This window comes from Trichechus manatus, unplaced genomic scaffold (genome assembly GCF_000243295.1).
Source record: "Trichechus manatus latirostris isolate Lorelei unplaced genomic scaffold, TriManLat1.0 scaffold00032, whole genome shotgun sequence".
Classification (NCBI taxonomy): domain Eukaryota; kingdom Metazoa; phylum Chordata; class Mammalia; order Sirenia; family Trichechidae; genus Trichechus; species Trichechus manatus.
In genome coordinates this window covers 5,224,098-5,242,798 of record NW_004443968.1, presented here as the reverse complement: position 1 = coordinate 5,242,798, position 18,701 = coordinate 5,224,098, and the positions used below count along the sequence as shown (strand labels likewise).

Sequence of the window (18,701 nt, the reverse complement as noted above, 5' to 3'; positions counted from 1 at the left end):
GCATCTGGGGTCTTAAAAGCTAGCAAGTGGCCATCTAAGATGCATCAATTGGTCTCAACCCACCTGGAGCAAAGGAGAATGAAGAATACCAAAGACACAAGGAAAATATTAGCCCAAGAGACAGAAGGGGCCACATGAACCAGAGACTCCATCAGCCTGAGGCCAGAAGAACTAGATGGTACCCAGCTACCACCAATGACTGCCCTGACAGGGAACACAATGGAAAGTCCCTGACGGAGCAGGAGAAAAGTGGGGTGCAGAACTCAAATTCTAGTAAAAAGACCAGCCTTAATGGTCTGACTGAGACTGGAGGAACCCTGGAAGATACAGCCCCTGGACTCTCTGTTAACCCAGAACTAAAACCATTCCCGAAGCCAACTCTTCAGACAAAGATTAGACTGGCCTGTAAGACATAAAGTGATACTCTTGAAGAGTGTGCTTCTTAGCTCAAGTAGATACATAAGACTAAATGGGCAGCTCCTGTCCAGAAGGTAGAAAGGGACAGGAGCTGGCTGAATGGACACAGGAAATCTGGGGTGGAAAGGAGGAGTATGCTGTCACAGTATAGAGAGAGCAACTAGGGTCACATAACAATGTGTGTATAAATATTTGTATGAGAAACTAACTTGAGCTGCAAACTTTCACTTAAAGCACACACACACAAGTCTCCCTTGAGCATTATGCTCTTTTAAGAACTATCTATATGGGATCAAAGTGACAAGAGCAACCTTAGGCAGCAGTGAGTTTATGTTAACAGGGGAGGAACAACTCAGAAAAGGATGGTTAGAATGGTTGCATAAGTCGAAGAATATAATAATGTCACTTAATTAAAGGGTTGAATTGGTGTATGTTTTTGCTGTGTATCCTCACAACAACAATAAAAAAAAGAATGCCCCTAAAGTAGTGACTGGATAACCCCTAACTTGATTAACAAAATCTTCGTAAAGGCCACATCCCACCAAGCCCGTTAAATTAACAAGGTAGTGGAAAAGAGTACACCTCTCTTTCCACGAGGCGTATTAGTATGCAGTTGCCAATAAGGGTAGTCACAATTATCTTTTATAATGCTGTCTCATGGGTCCCTTAATACTGTTTTCTCCGGCTGAATAGGTTAGTCAAGTTCTCAAGGGAATTTTTTAAGCCTAAATGAACGTTTAATAGCTGGAGGAGGACGGGGGCGGGAGGCGGTGGGGCGTCTAGGACAGGGACCGGGCATTAACACTGGAGGTGATTTGTGTAGCTGGCAGGGCCACACCCTGTTAATAAACATCTTTCGCGTCCTCACAAGCTGCCTCCACCTTTCCTTAGTCGAGCCTTTCTACTAACTTTTTTTGCTCTCTTCCCAGAGTCGATAAACTAGCCAAAAAATTAAAGGAGGGAGAGAAAAAAGGTAGAATTTTATTTTTTAGAAAAGAAAAACCTTGTTATCAGCCGCTTTCCTCACGATACAGGGTAAAGTGTCAACAGTTAAAACATAGTCTGTCCTCAGCTGCAAGTCTGCGGCAATGACTAGTGCCCGAACCAATCAAATAACAAATCCCAGGATGTGGTAAATCTCCTACCACTAATAAAAACAAATTCCCTTCTAACTCAGTGCAAACAGTCCCAGTAAATGGAGACCAGGTAAGATCTGGAAACGATTTTATAAAATTTTTAAGGGAGCAGAGAAAGGAGAGGTAAAGCTATCTCCCAACGCGTCTCAAAGCAGAGGCTCTTTAAAGAATGTCTACTCCTGACTACCCCATCCACTCCATGTGCCCCTTTAATTCCCCTCTACCGTCCTCACCCTCGCCCAAGGCCCCGATTAGTTGCTTCGTTACCTGTTCACTAAGACTCGTTGCTTTGGCAAAACTATGCAGCAGAACTGCCGGCCGGCAAAGTAAGGTTGCGAGCAGAGGACGCCGAAGCTGCGGGTCGCTGGCCCCACTTTGGGAGACGCGCGCTCCGCCCTCCACGCGGCCCGACAACCGCGTTCGGATTCCAACCAACTAGCCCCGCCCACTACCTAGTTAAGTCCCACCTCCTGGGCAAAGAGCTTTTTAGCCCTTGGCAGGCGCCGTAGTCGCCGTCCAACCTGTTGGCCTGACTTTCCGCGCCTGGTGGGAGTGAGCATTGCGGCACGTTGGTAGGCTTGTGGTAGCCTCCCACGGTTCTTTTGCAGCCTCTGCAGCCAAACCCCCCCGGCGGTGGGGAAAGTATCTTCTGGATTTCCTGTGTAGAGGCCCCTGCGTTAACACTCCTTCATGCTACGGTTGCTGAGGCTGCTATTGCTCCTGCGACCGGGTGCAGGCAGTGCAGTCTCTGCGCTCTGCTGACCTGGTAGAAGGCGTCCTTCCTCCCCCTACTACTCCTTCCGCACCTCCCAGCATTCCCCGCCCCTCTTCGCTCTGCGCCTCCTCCCTAGCTGCTGGCAGACAGTTCCAAACCGCCGCAGCGCCGCGGGTCTGGCCAGCCTGCAGGAGGCACACACGCCCACACCCAACCCTCTCGGCCGCACCCCTGCCCAGGATGTCGGCGCTCGAGTGGTACGCCCACAAGTCCCTGGGCGACGGCATTTTCTGGATTCAGGAACGCTTCTACGAGTCGGGCAACCGCGCCAACATCTGGCTAGTGCGCGGCTCCGAGCAAGACGTGGTGATCGACACAGGCCTGGGCCTGCGCAGTCTCCCTGAGTATTTGTACTCCTCCGGCCTCTTGCAGGACCGCGAGGCCAAGGACGACGCAGAACGCCGGCCGCTGCTGGCAGTGGCCACCCACGTGCACTTCGACCACTCCGGCGGCCTCTACCACTTCGACCGGGTAGCTGTGCACCACGCTGAAGCGGAGGCTCTGGCTCGCGGGGACAACTTTGAGACGGTGACCTGGCTATCCGACAGCGAGGTGGTGCGAGCGCCCAGCCCTGGCTGGAGGGCCAGGCAGTTCCGAGTGCAGGCGGTGCAGCCCACCCTCATCCTGCAGGATGGTAATGGGCCCCCATGGGCGCACGCTCTCTCATTAAGGGAGGGGATGTTCGAGGGATGCATGTTGCAGACCTGCGTGGCTTTAATGGTGGCTTGTTTTGGCACACTACAGAAACGTCATTTCTGTTTCATCCTTCCCCGAGTAAATGCCCACCCTACCAGAGCCACGGCCATCACAGCCTTCAGTATCCGAGACCAGCTTTGGCCCTGTGCCGCGGTTCCTAGTAGGCCAGTGAAAACCGACCCCACCCCCTAGTCAGTTTCTTGTGTCATTTACAGTAGTAACACTACAGGGACTTGTGACTGAGGATTTCCCATTCTTTTTCCAAGCACCTCTCTGATATTTCCAGGCGCTTTTGTAGCGAGAAGACTTCTAAGGAAATGACGCCTCACAAAGTGCATGTCATGCTCTATGCTTTTGAGAAATGCTGACTTTATCTGCTCGGTCACCACCGAGTATGAGCAGTTTACACCTGTAGCCTTAGAAAGTACCAGAGCGCAGAGGTTCCTATCTGATCGTGCAACCTTATCTTCCAGATAGGTTTCTGATCTTGATGTTGCCTCGGGAGAGAAAAAGCTTGATTGTGATCATAAAGATAGAATATGCCTTGGGTCTTGTGTTAAGATAGATATTTGCTCCGGCTGAAAGCAAAACCTGAGAAAGATTAATAAGGAGATTGTTTCCCGTGGTGGTGAAGTATGTGGCCTAATGCATAGATGGCCCTAATTCTCTTTGGCTCTGTGAAAGACAGAATGGGATTCAGAAAAAATGGAGCAAAACAGAGTAGGGCCCCAACCTCTCCCCACCCTCAGGCAATTAAATAATTGAGTTAATTGGCCACAGCAGCAATGTTTGGCGTATCAATTTCTTTTTAAATACTTTTTTTGATCTCATTTTATCCTTCACGTATTTGAAGTGAAAAACACTGACACCCAATAAAATGACTTGCGTAAAATCCACAGAACAAGATAGTGACAAAAGCTAGGATTTGAACCAAGGCGCAATAGATCAAAGCATGCAGAACATAGACAAATCCTACCACATAAATATAATTCTGGGTAGGATGTGAAACCTTTTGTTTCTACATTGAAACCATTGTTACTAATGAGTGGAAATAAACTGACGGCAACAGGTTTGGTTTTTTGGTCTATGAGGTAGAAAAATCAACCTGTTGCAGTACAGTAAGGTACTAGAGCTCACTTTATGACTAAACAATATCACAAATAATGAAATACCACGAAAACCGGTTTATCTTATGAACAGGGTTTTGACTATCACGGATACTAAAAAAAAAGCAAAACTCTACATCTCCTTCCCCCACTCACAAGTCTTTTCATTAAGGTTTTAAATCTAAAAAGATCTGATTTAGATGGAGGGTCTTATATTACCTGACAATATGAAATGAAGGACAAGTACATTTACATTAAATTTACTTTCAGTTATTGTATTTCTTGATATAATTAATACTTTTAGAAGTAAGGTTTCCATACAGGTGATGGGTATGCAGACTCAGTTCTGGCACCCACACCAAAAAATATTTAGTATTAGAAAATATTTATATCATTTTGAAGATTAAATTACTTCTGATTCTATGCCAGCAATGGGAAATCAAGGATGAAAGAATGATACGGATTATTGTTTTATAGATGAAGGTGTTCAAAACAGGTCTGAATATCATGCCTGAGGTCACATAGCCAGTTTGGGAAAGAACTGGAACTAGAACCTAGTTCCAGTCAGAACCTAAAATCCCAGTACAATCAGCGTTTTGGAGCTGCAGAGGAACTGCAAGCTACCTGTGTGACGCTTTAAGCCCTTTTAAAGTGTGAAAAGAAAGCTTAGTATTTACCAAACACTTTCAAGGTGATAATACTGTGTTATCAAAAGTCGTTTTTCTTTAGAAGCTGGATGCCTCACCTTCTCAAGTAGTATAATTTCCTCTCAGGAGTATTAATTTCCTGTATCTTCTGAGTGGTGTGGCTTGCAGACTTGCTATTAACAGAATCCACATGCCTGGAAGGAGATGTAAAACATTTATATTAAAAGTTTATACACAATTACATACTTACACATACTCAAAGAGCTCACAAGATAAGGTCTTCATTGGTTTGAGTAGAATTCAAGGAGAGTGAAGTTCTTTTTAATTACATTTCATTTAGTGAACTGTTTGTTATGGGGAAGCATAAATCTGTATACTGTATCACTGATCGAAAAGCTGTCTTGTAAATGAGTTACAGGGAGTACAAGGGAGAGAATAGCCATATCACTCAATTCATTATTTTTGCAAGAAAAACAACTCGCCTTGTTAGTAGTGAAATAATGTCTTCCTAGAAGAAGATAGCAATATACCTTAGATTTATACAGCACACTCCTCTTGAATGGGCACACATTTTACCAATTTTTTACAACAATAAAGCGATATGAAGAAGTCTGGGCATTTTTGTCCATTTTGTGTGTCTATGCAGTTTACCCAGAGTCACCAAAACACTCTCTAAGCCAACATTAGAATAACTGTACATATTCTATGTGTTCGAGAGTGGTTCTCAGTGGATTTAAATCACTTGTTAGCAGCCATCGAGTTGGCCTCGACTCATGGTGACCTTATGTACAATGGAATTAAACACTGCATGGTCCTACACCATCCCCATGATTGGTTGTGCATCAAACCATTGTGATCCATGAGGTTTTCATTAGTGATTTGGGCAGGTTTAAAAAAAAAAAATACAGATTCCAGTATACATATCTAATTTCGCTCCCTCCCAAAACCCCACTAAGACTATTATAAAGGAACTGTGTTTTGTTTATTTACTTGCTTGTCTTAAGTATAAACCCACATTGACTGGGAGAACTGTTTTGAATGCTGGAAAGCAAATATGAATTAGCAGTTTTATTGGTGAGAAATCAAGAGCCAATCCTATTTATACTGCATAAGGCCCAAAAGGCCCAGGAAGTAGCAGTACCAGGTACCTCAGCCGGGGGCAAAGGGAGGGACATGAAAATAAGTAGAATTGGTTGAAAGACATTTAAGAAGCTGTTAAAACCCTAGATTCCGTCCCCATAAGTGAATGTCCCTTCCCTGCCTAGTTTCTTTTCTGTGAACAGTGGGGTTTCTTCTTTTTCTTTTCTTTTTTTTCCCACAGCATAAATTAGTTTCTCATTCAAAAATGTATATACAAATTGTTTTGTGATGTTGGTTGCAGTCCCAGCAATGTGTCAGCACTCTCCCCCTTTCCCTTTACACTTGTGTCCATTCATCCAGTTTTCCTGTCCCTGCCTGCTCATCTTTGCTTTTGGACAGGGCTTGCCCATTTGGTCTCGTATACTTGGTTGAACTAAGAAGCACATTCCTCACGTCTGTTACTGTTTGTTTTATAACTGTAGGGTTTCTTGACTGAGTGGTCTCAAGCAGTATTGAGTGCAGGGGATCAGTATGGAAAACAGGAGGAATAAGTCAAATATGTGTTCCCTACTAGTTTTCCAAAAGAATGAGAACAAGGCTTTTATTCCCCAGGGAGGAACTTGGAAGAATCTTGTCTGGGGAATCTGCCCAATCCAAGAGCAAGACTTTAAGATGCTGATTTAGAGTAATCCTTAAGTAAACAACCTGCCATGATCTCTCTGCAGTCAAGTTTAGGCCAGTAAACTCCAGTGTATTTCAAGCAACCTTTTCAACCCCTGCTCTCAAACAGGCAATCAAGTATTAAGAAAAATCTGGGAAAATTCTCTAATCATGAGATCAAATACCAAAACCAAGAGCATAAAGCAACTCAGGGTGGGGGAGGGGGGCTATCATAATATCATCAAGGGGATAACAGAAGTAATGCATCCAAGACATCCAAGAGACGATAGAGGGTGCTTTTTAAAAAATAATCACAGACAGAACAGTATCAGTAAAGAACTCTTAGAATTTAAAACATCTGAAATTACTTAATAGAAGGTCTAGAAAATAAAGTTGAAAAACCTACACAAAGTAGAGCGGATAAACAAAGATGGAGACTAGGGGAGAAAAAGGTAAGTAGGGGTCCAGTTTTGAAAATACAACATTATAATATTAGCACAGATAGAGTAGAGAAAATGGAGGAGAGGAAATCATTATAGAGATAATTCAAGAAAATATTCCACAAATAAATGTTTTTCCAATGAAAACAAATTGCATAGGAAAGGAAAAGTAATCATAGCTTACAGTATGATGTATTGAGTATTATGATCAAAATTGTAACTTGGGGAATGAGAAATGTATATATGTGTGGTATTTATAGGTGGGGGTTGGGGAGTAAAGACCTAAAAATTCTTACATTTCTTGGTGGAAGTCAAAGGGTGACTCTTAAAATGGAAAAACCGACAAATAGCAATACAGGCATGAAATCAGTAAAATATATCTAACTGGTAAATCAAAAAATAGAGTATAGACATTATTTGGAGAGAACTACCTCTAGTAGAGGTAACTACTAGAAGAAATAGCTAAAATTGTTTAAAGTGGCTGCCTTTTGGGAGCAGGGTTGGGAATAGAGCCACAATGGGACAAATAACTTTTTCTTAACATTGAAACCTCTTCTGTAATATTTATTTTAAATATGTGCATACATTTCCTTGAATAAAAAATGAAATAAGAGGGAGATGCCAAGGTGGGTGTTATGGATTGAATTGTGTCCCCCAAAAAATATGTATATCAGTTTGGCTAGGCCATGATTCCCGGTGTTGTGTGGTTGTCCTCCATTTTGTGATTGTAATTTTACATTAAAGAGGATTAGGGTGGGATTTTAACACCACCCTAACCCAGGTCACATCCCTGATCCAATGTAAAGGGAGTTTCCCTGGGGTGTGGCCTGTACCACCTTTTATCTCTTGTAAGAGATAAAAGGAAAGAGAAGCAAGCAGAGAATTGGGAACCTCATACCACCAAGAAAGAAGAACCAGGAGCAGAGCGCATCCTTCGGACCTGAGGTTCCTGTGCAGAGAAGCTCCAAGTCTGAGGGAACACTGATGAGAAGAAGGCCGACAGAAAACCTTCCCCTGGAGCTGACACCCTGCAGTTTGGACTTTTAGCCTACTTTAATGTAAGGAAATAAACTTGTCTTTGTTAAAACCATCAACTCGTGGTATTTCTGTTAGAGCAGTACTAGATGACTGAGACAGAATTTGGTACCGAGAGAGTGGGGTGCTGCTCTAACAGATACCTAAAAGGTGGAAGTGGTTGTGAAACTGAATGGATAGAGGAGCGGCAGTGGCAGAGGACCAGCAACAGCAGAGAACCTGCAGCAGCAGAGAACCTGCAGTGGCAGAGAACCAACAGCAACAGAACCAGGAGACCAGTGCGAGACTGCACTGGAGCCGACCCACAGAGCAAGAGAGCCGAGTGCCTGTGCATCAGAGGCTTCCTGGCGGAGTGGGGTGCCTCTAGGCACTTGTCAATGGAGCTAGGCTTGCTGACCCACAGAGCGAGGGAGCTGAGTGCCCGTGTGCAGGAGGCTTCCTGGTGGAGTGGGGTGTTTCCGGGCACTTAACTGGTGGAGCTACCCAGCTTTGGAACTCTTGCCCCAGCAGGGCAGATGTGGGCTTGAGGCCCGAGGGCCAGGAGGCCACAGGAAGCAGAAGCTGAAGAGACAAGGAACACAAGAGCCAAGCTGCCTCAGTCTCAAAAGGTATGGCCATGACCTCAAGGGTTTTGAAGTGTGGAGCCATAGCCTCTGGTGTTTCTAAGGGTGGAGTTGTCACTCCGATGGAGAATAGTGCGCCTAAACCTGAGGGAGCAGAGTTGCTGTCCCAGTGGGCCTGGAAGGCAGAGCTGAAGCCCAGGGCCGAGGGACCTCCACTCAGAATCCGGAGACCGTGACCAATACCTAGAATCTGGAGGGCAGGGCTATTGTGTAAATTGTCTCAGAGAACAGAGGTTTATTTTCAAAGCCTTGAGGGCTAATATAACGTGTTCTGCTGACTTGCTTGGTGCCCGTTATCCCTTCTTTCCCTCCAGTTTCTCCCATTTGTAATGGAAATGTCTGGCTTGTGCCTTTTCTGCCATTGTACCTTTGGAAGCAGATAACTTGTATTCTAGATTTCACAGATGAAGAGGAATTTTTGGATTTTGGACTTGGAGTTAAGACTTTTACTGTGATATGATGAGATGAGTGTATTTTGTGTGTTGCGAGGACATGATTTTTGCGGGCCAAAGGGTGAAATGTTATGGATTGAATTGTGTCCTCCCAAAAATATGTGTATCAATTTGGCTAGGCCGTGATTCCCAGTGTTGTGTAGTTGTCCTCCATTTTGTGATTGTAATTTTACATTGAAGAGGATTAGGGTGGGATTGTAACACCACCCTAACCCAGGTCACATCCCTGATCCAGTGTAAAGGGAGTTTCCCTGCAGTGTGGCCTGTACCCCCTTTTATCTTTTGTAAGAGATAAAAGGAAAGAGAAGCAAGCAGAGAAATGGGGACCGCATATCATCAAGAAAGAAGAACCGAGCACAGAGCGCATCCCGAGGTTCCTGCGCAGAGAAGCTCCTAGTCTGGGGGAACACTGATGAGAAGAAGGCCGACAGAGAGAGAAAGCCTTCCCCTGGAGCTGACACCCTGCAGTTTGGACTTTAGCCTACTTTACTGTAAAGAAATAAACTTCTGTTTGTTAAAACCATCCACTCATGGTATTTCTGTTAGAGCAGTACTAGATGACTAAGACAGTGGGAAAGGGCTTAAGGCATTTGAGAAGCTGAGAGAAGTCTAGTATGGCTGGAGTGTGATGATGACTGGGTCAGGATGAGGCTGGAAGGATAGGCAGGAACACAAAGGCCTTGAGATCTTATTGAGGATTTTGGTTGTCCTAAGTGCAAAAGGAAGCCTTTGAATGCTTTTATGGAGGAGAGTGACATAAGATGTATTTAAAAGATGATCCTGTTTGCTATATAAAGAGTGGATTGAAGGAGGCAAGAGTAGATGAAGGAAGACCAATTAAGAGACAAGATGATGACAGATTGGATCAGTGTGGTGCCAGTGCATGTGGAGATATGTATATGGATTTGAAGTACATTTTGAAGATACAACCAACAGGAATTGGTAATGGACTGGATATGAGGGGAATAGTGTGAGAAGGGAAGGAATTAACCTGTGTTTGGCATGAGTAATTGGGTGGAAGGTAGTTATATTTACTGAGCTGGAGGAAGAATGGGAAAGAGCACATTTGAGGAGAACACCTTGAAAAACCCCAGTCCTGATTATATCCAGTTCTCCACCTAATCTGTGCCTACAGATGTGCCTGGAGAAAAATAGACAACCAGACTTTAAATTCATGACCATGACTGTCAAATGGGCTCTAGTGCTGCCTGTCCTACATTTCCCTACTCAACCGTCTACTCGCACCACCACTTTTACCAACCCTCTTGCATCCATACACCTATTCTCCACCTTCCGAATTGTCTATGCTCCTACCTAAGTCAACGCCTCTACCCTTACTTTAGCTTCCTCCTCCTCTTACTTAAGGAGCAAATGAGAGAGGGGAGCAAATGTCCCATCTCTTTCCTACATCATTAAATTTTTTCACTCTATTGAATCATTTCTGTGATGTTTCTATCATAAAGAAATACTGAGGCTCCCATATTAAAAAATACAAAGCCCCTATAAAGGGGCTTTTACTTTTAAATATTAATTTTAAAGTGTGGTGATCACTCCCAAGTTGATCTCATTCACTTCATGGCTGTCGGGCTACCATTACTGAACATTTTGATCAAAGATTCTATAGAAGAATCCTGATCAAAAGGAGGAAAATGTAGAACAGAATTTCAAATTCTCATGGACTCCAGACTTTCTGAAGCCATGGAGGCTGGATGAACCCCTGAAATTATTGCCCTGAGATAATCTTTAAACCTTAAATCAAAACTACGTTTAGCTTAACTAAAGTCTTCTTAAAACCAAAGTTTAACTTAACTAGTAAAGAATGTCTGCCTTGAGCATTGTGTTCTTTTAAGATCTATCTATTGAGATCAAATTGACAACAGCAATTTGAATGATTAGACAGGAAATTTAGGGGGCAGTGAGTTTATGTCAGTGGGGAGGAACAACTCTGAAAAGGAGGATGAGAACAGTTGCACAAGTCAAAGAATGTAATCAGAGTCACTGAATGGTACATGTAGAAATTGTTAAATTTATGTATGGTCTGCTGTATATATTCTCATCACCAACAACAACAAATTAAAAAATCATCTATCACTGATGACTCCCAAATTATACCACTCTGGTCCAATCCACTATCATCTCTCTCCTACTGGTAATATTACAGTAGCCTCCCAACTGGTCTTGCTACTTTTACCCTTGCTCCTCTATAGTCTATCCACAACACAGCAGGGTAATACCATACAGCTAAAGTTAGACCGTGCTGCTACTTTTCTCAAAACCTTCTGATGAGTTCCTGTGGCTCTCAGAGTAAAATCCAAAGCCTTTACATTAACCTGCAAGCTTCTACATGATCTTGTCCCTATACCACTCTACGTCATCTCCTAATCTTTTCTGCCTTGCTTACTCTGCTCCAGCGTCACTGGCCTCCTGGATATTCCTTGAACAAGTCCAGTTAGCTCCTGCTTCAGAGCCTCTTTGCACGTTCTACTTCCCCTGCCTAGAACACTCTCACCCGAGAAACACTTAATAGCTGTATTTCTCTCTTCTTTCAGGTCTCTACTCAAATTTGAGTTGCCGTCCTTAACAACTCTATATAAAATAATAATCCCTATCTCTCTACCTCACTGTCTAGAATTCCCTATCTTCCTCACTTGCTCTGCTTTATTTTTCTCCGTAAGGTTTATCACCATCTGACATAGTTTATATGTACTTGTTTGCTTAGTGCTTTTCTCCTTTTCTTGAATGTAAGCTCCATCAGGATAAAGAATTTGTCTCTTTGTTCTCCACCATATTTCCAGCAGCTAGAATAGAGTCTAGCATATAGTCAGTATTCTGTAACTATTTGTTGAATGAGTGAGTGAATCCAGTTTTAGACATAATAAGTTTGGTTTGACAGTTGAGGACAAATGGGCTAATTGGGTACTTTAAATGTGCTAAATCCTCATTATATCAAGAAGTCAATAGAAAATCTCTGAATTTGGTAAATATAGAAGTATAAGCATATTACTTAAAGAGATGGATATATCTATACACAAACATGCACACATATACAAAGCAGTTATACTGTTTGGGATCACGTAACAGAGGACTTGACTGGAATATATATGTGTGGGCATTATCAGCTCATGGGAGGCATTTAAAGCCACAGGGTAATGGCAGGGCTAATGATATGCAGCCACTGTGTAGCCCTGATTTCGCAGTGATTAAGAGCTTGACCGCTAACCGAAAGGTCGGCAGTTGGAATCTACCAGCTGCTCCTTGGAAACCCTATAGGGGAGTTCTGCTCTGTCCTGTAGGGTCGCTATGAGTTGGAATCTACTCAACAGCAAGCGACAGGTTTGGTTTCGGTTTAGAAAGACCTTACCAGTTGTTTACAGTTGGTGGCCATTTTGATGAGTGGATGTTTATGTCTTACCTGTTGCTGTATATTTCAAATATCACCTGGGCATATCCAAATATCACTAAGACTCTATTCCCACACTGGTAATTCTTTGTAGCTTCTATTTATGATCTTAAATTTCCCTCACACCTCTCCTTTCCATATATTTATTAAGCAGTCTGCGTCTAACAGCTCTATTATTAAACCAAAGTAGCAGTAATTTTTCTTTTGCTGGTTCTGCAAATCATACAGTAAGTAACAGTGGCTTGTGATCCCCAGAGGCACCTTCAATCTGGAATAATTATCCTGTAAAGTAATTCTGGGGAGCTCTGATGGTGCAGTGGTTAAAGAGCTTGGCTGCTAACCCAAAGGTAGGCAGTTCCAACCCACCAACCACTCCTCGGGAAAAAGATGTGGTAGTGTGGTAGTCTTCTTCCGTAAAGATTATAACCTTGGAAACCCTATGGGGCAGTTCTACTTTGTCCTGTAGGGTCACTATGAGTGAGAATTGACTTGACGGCAGTGGGCTTGGGTTTGGTTTGGTTTAAAGTAATTCTGATCCCTTGTGACTGGAATGTGGAGAATTTGGTAGTGCCTGATTCCATCTTGATGTCATTGTTGGTATTCAAGACAAGACCAAATAGGCAAGTGGAGCAGGAAATGAGGTTCATTTTCATATCACTTTCATTCTCTGAAATATGTATCAGCCATCCAGCATAGAAGTGGTGGTGTCTTAGGAGTCCACTCAGGATCAAAATTCTTCAGAGTCGTCAGCCCTAGGGTTACAGAGTGCTTGGCGTCATCTGTTACCAAGTCAGACATAGTGACCATGGTTCCTGAACTTTGGCACACAAAGGAACCATCTTGGGAGTTTGTTAAAATTAGCAGTTTCTGGGTTCTAACACCCAAACCTTCAGTTGTTGTAGGACTGGTGTGGGACATATGGATCTTCGTTTTTTACAGTCACCCCCACCCCCAGGTGATTCTGAACAGCTGGCCTGTATACCACACTTTGATACATATTATTTTATAGAATTATATAGTACAGTTCTGGCTATGCTGTATTTCCACTTTATCCTTCTTCATATTTTATCATTACTGAAGAGGCCCATAATAAACCCGAAGCTGTTGAGTAGATTCCGACTCAGAGCGACCCTGTAGGACAGAGTAGAACTGCCCCACGGGGTGTCCAAGGAGTGCCTGGTGGATTAAACTGCTGACCTTTTGGTTAGCAGCCGAACTCTTAACCACTATGACACCAGGGTTTCCACTGAAGAGGCAAGACTCTCTAAATCAGTAGCTCTCAAAGTGTAATCCTGGACCAGCAGCCCTGGTATTGCCTGGGAACTTATCAAATATGCAGATTTTCAGGCCCCACCCCAGCTCTACCCAATCAGAAATTCTGGGAATGGGGCCTAGCAATCTGTGTGTTTTGTTTTTTAAAAATAGACTTTATTTTTTAGAACAGTTGTAGGCTTAACAGATAAATTGCGCAGAGAGTATAGAGCGTTCCCATCTACCCCCTCTCCCCTCTGCAGTTTCTCGTATTATCAACATCTTACATTTGTTACAATTGATGAATCAATATTAATACATTGTTATTAACTAAAGCCCATAGTTTGCATTAGTGTTTACTCTTTGTGTTGAACAGTTCTGTGCATTTTGACAAATGCGTGATATCACATATCCACCATTATAGTATCATACAGAATAGTTTGACCACCCTAAGAATCCCTTGTGTTTCACTATTCATCTCTGTTCTCCCTGCCTCTTCCCCCCAATCCCTGGCAACCATGATAAAAAGATCAGATTTTTACTGAGGATTAGGACTTCCAATACAATGTTGTTTATGAGTGGTGAGAAGGGACATCTCTTGCCTTGTTCCGGATTTTAGGGGTACACATCTAGTTTCTCATCAAGTGTGATGTTAGCTGTAGGTTTTTTGTAGATGATCTTTATCAAGTTGAGGAAGTTTTTCCTAGATTTCTGGTTTTTTTTAAAATCAATGAGTGTGGGATTTTGTTAGATGGTTTTTGTGTAAATATTGATAAGATCATGTGATTTTTCTTCTATTACTTATTTATGCAATGGATTCCATTGATTGGTTTTCCAATGTTGAACAAGCCTTGCATACTTGGAATAAATCCCACTTGGTCATGGTATATAATTCTTTCTGAACTTTGTTGGATTCTATTTGCTAATGTTTCGTTGAGAATTTTTGCATCTATGTCCATGAGAGATACTAGTCAGTAGTTTTCCTTTCTTGTATTGTCTTTATCTGGTTTTGGTATGAGGGAAATACTGGCCTCATAGAATAAGTTACAAAGTGTTCTGTAGGGGCTTGTCTGTCTGCACTGCACATGCACACAGGCTATGCCTCAAACTTCAGGCCACCCTAGGATGAGGCACATATACACCCAGTGGCATCAACCATTCCGTGGGTGCTACATACATCTGTGATCTAGCTGGATACATGAAACACACAGTTGTTGGCAAAGTGAAAGCCATGATTATTGTAAACAGTAAACAGTAACAACAGATTCTCAAAGGGGAACTGATTACACTTCCCCAAATTATCCATGTTCATTCTTATGTTGCTGGACAGGCAAACCTTGGTTTAGGTCAGATGCTCTGTTCACGTCACCACTGCCTCAGGCTACCACCATGCTGCCTGGGGGTCTGCGCAGCTCCCAAGACTTCTGCTCTGCCACTGGGCCTCGCCTTGTCACCAGGAAGACCCCTGCACAGGATTTCCTGAGCCACTGACTCCTTCTGTACTACCCAGGCCCATGTGGTTCTCTCTCTTACTGCTCTGCTACCCAGGCAGGTGCTGCCCAAGGGCCTTTGTGGCTCCTGCTACGCTGCCCAGAGATGGGGGGAGGAGTGTTGCACAGGGCAGACTCAGGCCTCTGCCCTGCACGGGCAAGTGTTACAGCTGTTTTGCAGCAGGCAGATATCTGTACAGAGGTGCGTAGCTTTCTCTCCTAGCTCTCCACAGGCCAGCAAGCCCACTGCAGTAGTCTCTCTCCAGGGGCCAACTAGCCCACCATCTCTCCATCTTCAGTGTTGTAGCTCTCTCTTCTGGGTCTAGGAGAGTCTAGGCACAGGGACCTGAGGTCCAAAGGACACACTCCACTCCAGACTCTTCTTTTTTATTTTTATTGTTGTGCTTTAAGTGAAAGTTTACAATTCAAGTTAGTCTCTCATACAAACGTTTATATATATTGTTATGAGACCCTTGTTGCTCTCCCTATACTGTGATAGCACACTCCTCCTTTCCACCCTGGATTTCCGTGTCCATTCAACCAGCTCCTGATCCTCTCTGCCTTCTCATCTCGCCTCTGGACAGGAGCTGCCCATTTAGTCTCGTGTATCTACTTGAGCTAAGAATCACATTCTTCTCGAGTATCATTTTATGTCCCATAGTCCAGTCTAATCTTGTCTGAAGAGTTGGGCTCGGGAGTGGTTTTAGTTTTGGGCTAACAGAGAGTCCAGGGGCCCTGTCTTCCAGGATCCCTCCAGTCTCAATCAAACCATTAAGTCTGGTCTTCCTACTAGAATTTGAGTTCTGCACCCCACTTTTCTCTTGCTCCATCAGGGACTGTCTGTTGTGTTCCCTATCAATAAATGTCAATCTGTTGATGGTAGACAGACACCATCTAGTTCTTCTGGTCTCAGGCTGATGGAGTCTTTGGTTTATGTGGCCCTTTCTGTCTCTTGGGCTAATACTTTCCTTGTGTCCATGGTTTGTCTGGTGTTCTTCATTCTCCTTTACTCCAGGTGGGTTGGGACCAATTGATGCATCTTAGATGGCTGCTCGCTAGCGTTTAAGAACCCAGATGCCACTAACCAAAGTGGGATGCAGAACAGTTTCTTAATAAACTTTGTTATACCAATTGACCTAGATATCCCCTGAAACCATAGTCCCCAGACCCCCGCCGCTGCTACCCTGTCCCTTGAAGTGTTCGGTTGTATTCAGGAAACTTCTTAGCTTTGGTTTAGTTCAGTTGTGCTGACTTCCCCTGTAGTGTGTGCTGTCCTTCCCTTCACCTAAGATAATTCTTGTCTACTATCTAGTTAGTGAATACCCCTCTCTCTCCCTCCGTACCCTCATAACCATCAAAGAATGTTTTCTTCTGTGTTTAAACCTTTTCTTGAGTTCTTATAATAGTGGTCTTATACAATATTTGTCCTTTTGTGACTGACTAAATTCACTTAGCATAATGCCTTCCAGATTCCTCTATGTTATAAGATGTTTCATGGATTCATCGTTGTTCTTTATAGTTGCATAGTATTTCACTGTGTGGATATACCATAATTTGTTTATCCATTCGTCTGTTGATGGACATCTAGGTTGTTTGCATCTTTTTGCTATTGTGAACAGTGCTGCAGTGAACATGGGTGTGCACATATCTATTAATGTGACAGCTCTTATTTCTCAAGGGTATATTCCACGGAGTGGGATTGCTGGATCGTATGGTACTTCTATTTCTAGATTTTTAAGGAAGCGCCAAATCGATTTCCAAAGTGGTTGTACCATTTTGCATTCCTTGCAACAGTGTATGAGTGTTCCAGTCTCTCCACAACCTCTCCCAACATTTATTTTGTGTTTTTTGGATTAATGCTAGCCTTGTTGGGATGAGATGTTATCTCATTGTAGTTTTGATTTGTATTTCTCTAATGGCTAATGATCATGAGCATTTCCTCATGTGGGCAGACTCTTCTTGATGTTAGTGAGGTCCCCAAAATATGTGTGGGATTGGCCATTTATATAAACCTAGCAGAAGGGCAAAACTGACCAGTCTCCTAACTGGGCCTCAGGGTGTTCAATCCTTTTTGGTGGATTTTCAAACCACTGTTTGCATAGTAAGTTGACCAATCCCTTGCAAGATTGTGGCTCAGCCAATCATTTTGTGGGAGTTACAAGACCATGGTTAGAAAGTGATTCATTGCACCACCTGTTCTCTCCATTTCTATTTCTGCAAGAGATTGCAGAGAATTTATATCAATTCTTCCTAAAATATTTGGTAGAATTCACCAGTGAAGCCATCTGGACCTGGTACTCTCTTTTTAAGAAAGTTATCAATTGCTGGTTACATTTGTATAATGAAATATAGACCTATTCAGATTATCTTTTTCTCCCGTAAGTTTTGGTAGATTATGTTTTTCAAGGAATTGGTCTATTTCATCTAAATTATCAAAATTCTTGTCATAGAGTTGTTTATAATATCATTTATTACCTTTTAATATTCATGAAATGTGTAGTGATGACCCCTCTTTCATTTCTGATATTAGTAATTTGTGTCTTCTCTCTTTTTTCTTCCTTAGCATGGATAAAGGCTTATCAATTTTATCTCTTCAGAGAATGAGCTTTTAATTTCATTTATTTTCTCTATTTTCTGTTTTCAACGTCATTGATTTCTGCTGTGATATTTATTATTTCTTTTCTTCTTGTTTTAAGCTAAATTACTCTTCTCTCTTTGGTTTCCTGAGGTATAGAAGCTTAGATAGAGTTTAGATTTTTCTTTTTTTTCTAACATATATACTCAATCCTAAAAATATCCCTCTAAACACTGCTTTTTGTGCATACCAGAAATTTTCATAAGTTGTATTTTCATTTTCATTTAGTTCAAAGTATTTTCAAAATTTAATTCATGTGTTATTAATCTCCAAGTATTTTGTTATTTTTCCAGCTATCGTTCTGTTTATTTCTAGTTTAATTCCATTGTGGTCTGAGAACATATTTTGTGTTATTTTAAAGTTTTAAATTTGTTAAGGTGTGTTTTAGCCCCTGAATATGGTCTATCATGGTGAATTTCCATGTGAGTTGAGAAGCATGTGTATTCTGTTGTTAGATGAAGTATTCTGTAAATGTCAATCAAATCCAGTTGACTGATGGTGATGTTCAGTTCAACTATATCCTTTGATTTTTTACCTGCTGGATCTGTCAGTTACTGATAGACGTGTGTTGAAGTCTCAAACTCTAATAGTGGATATGTCTGTTTCTCTTTGCAGTTCTATCAGTTTTTGTCTCATGTATTTTTGTTGTAGCGGCGACGGTTGTCGGGGCGGTGGAGACAATAACCAATGCCACAACTCTTACAGAGAAGTGGGGCCAGGAAGGTCACTCTGAGGAGTCGAACCCAGCTTCAGTCCCAGGAGTTTATTTATAGTCAATACAGCAAACAGTGAAGCAAATAACAGAACAATGGGCTTTGGGTAAATAACAGTAAGTTTCGGGCAAGGGAGGAGGAATTC

At 42.6% G+C, this 18,701-nt stretch overlaps 2 protein-coding genes across 3 annotated transcripts in view; one reads left to right on the top strand and one right to left on the bottom strand.

The window, feature by feature from the left end:
- POLR3G (RNA polymerase III subunit G) overlaps positions 1-2,343 on the bottom strand; it is a 54,559-nt gene extending 52,216 nt beyond the window's left edge. For both annotated transcript variants that reach the window (XR_002823829.1, XM_023730099.1), the window contains exon 1: positions 1,821-2,343. The gene's annotated coding sequence lies outside the window, so the exon portion shown is untranslated. The remainder of the gene's footprint in view (positions 1-1,820) is intronic.
- Positions 2,344-2,495: 152 nt separating this feature from the next.
- The window catches only part of MBLAC2 (metallo-beta-lactamase domain containing 2), a 47,726-nt gene continuing 31,520 nt past the window's right edge, over positions 2,496-18,701 (top strand). The window contains exon 1 of the mRNA XM_004375021.2: positions 2,496-2,962. Within this exon, the coding sequence (XP_004375078.1) occupies positions 2,509-2,962 (454 nt within the window). The 5' untranslated portion in view covers positions 2,496-2,508. The remainder of the gene's footprint in view (positions 2,963-18,701) is intronic.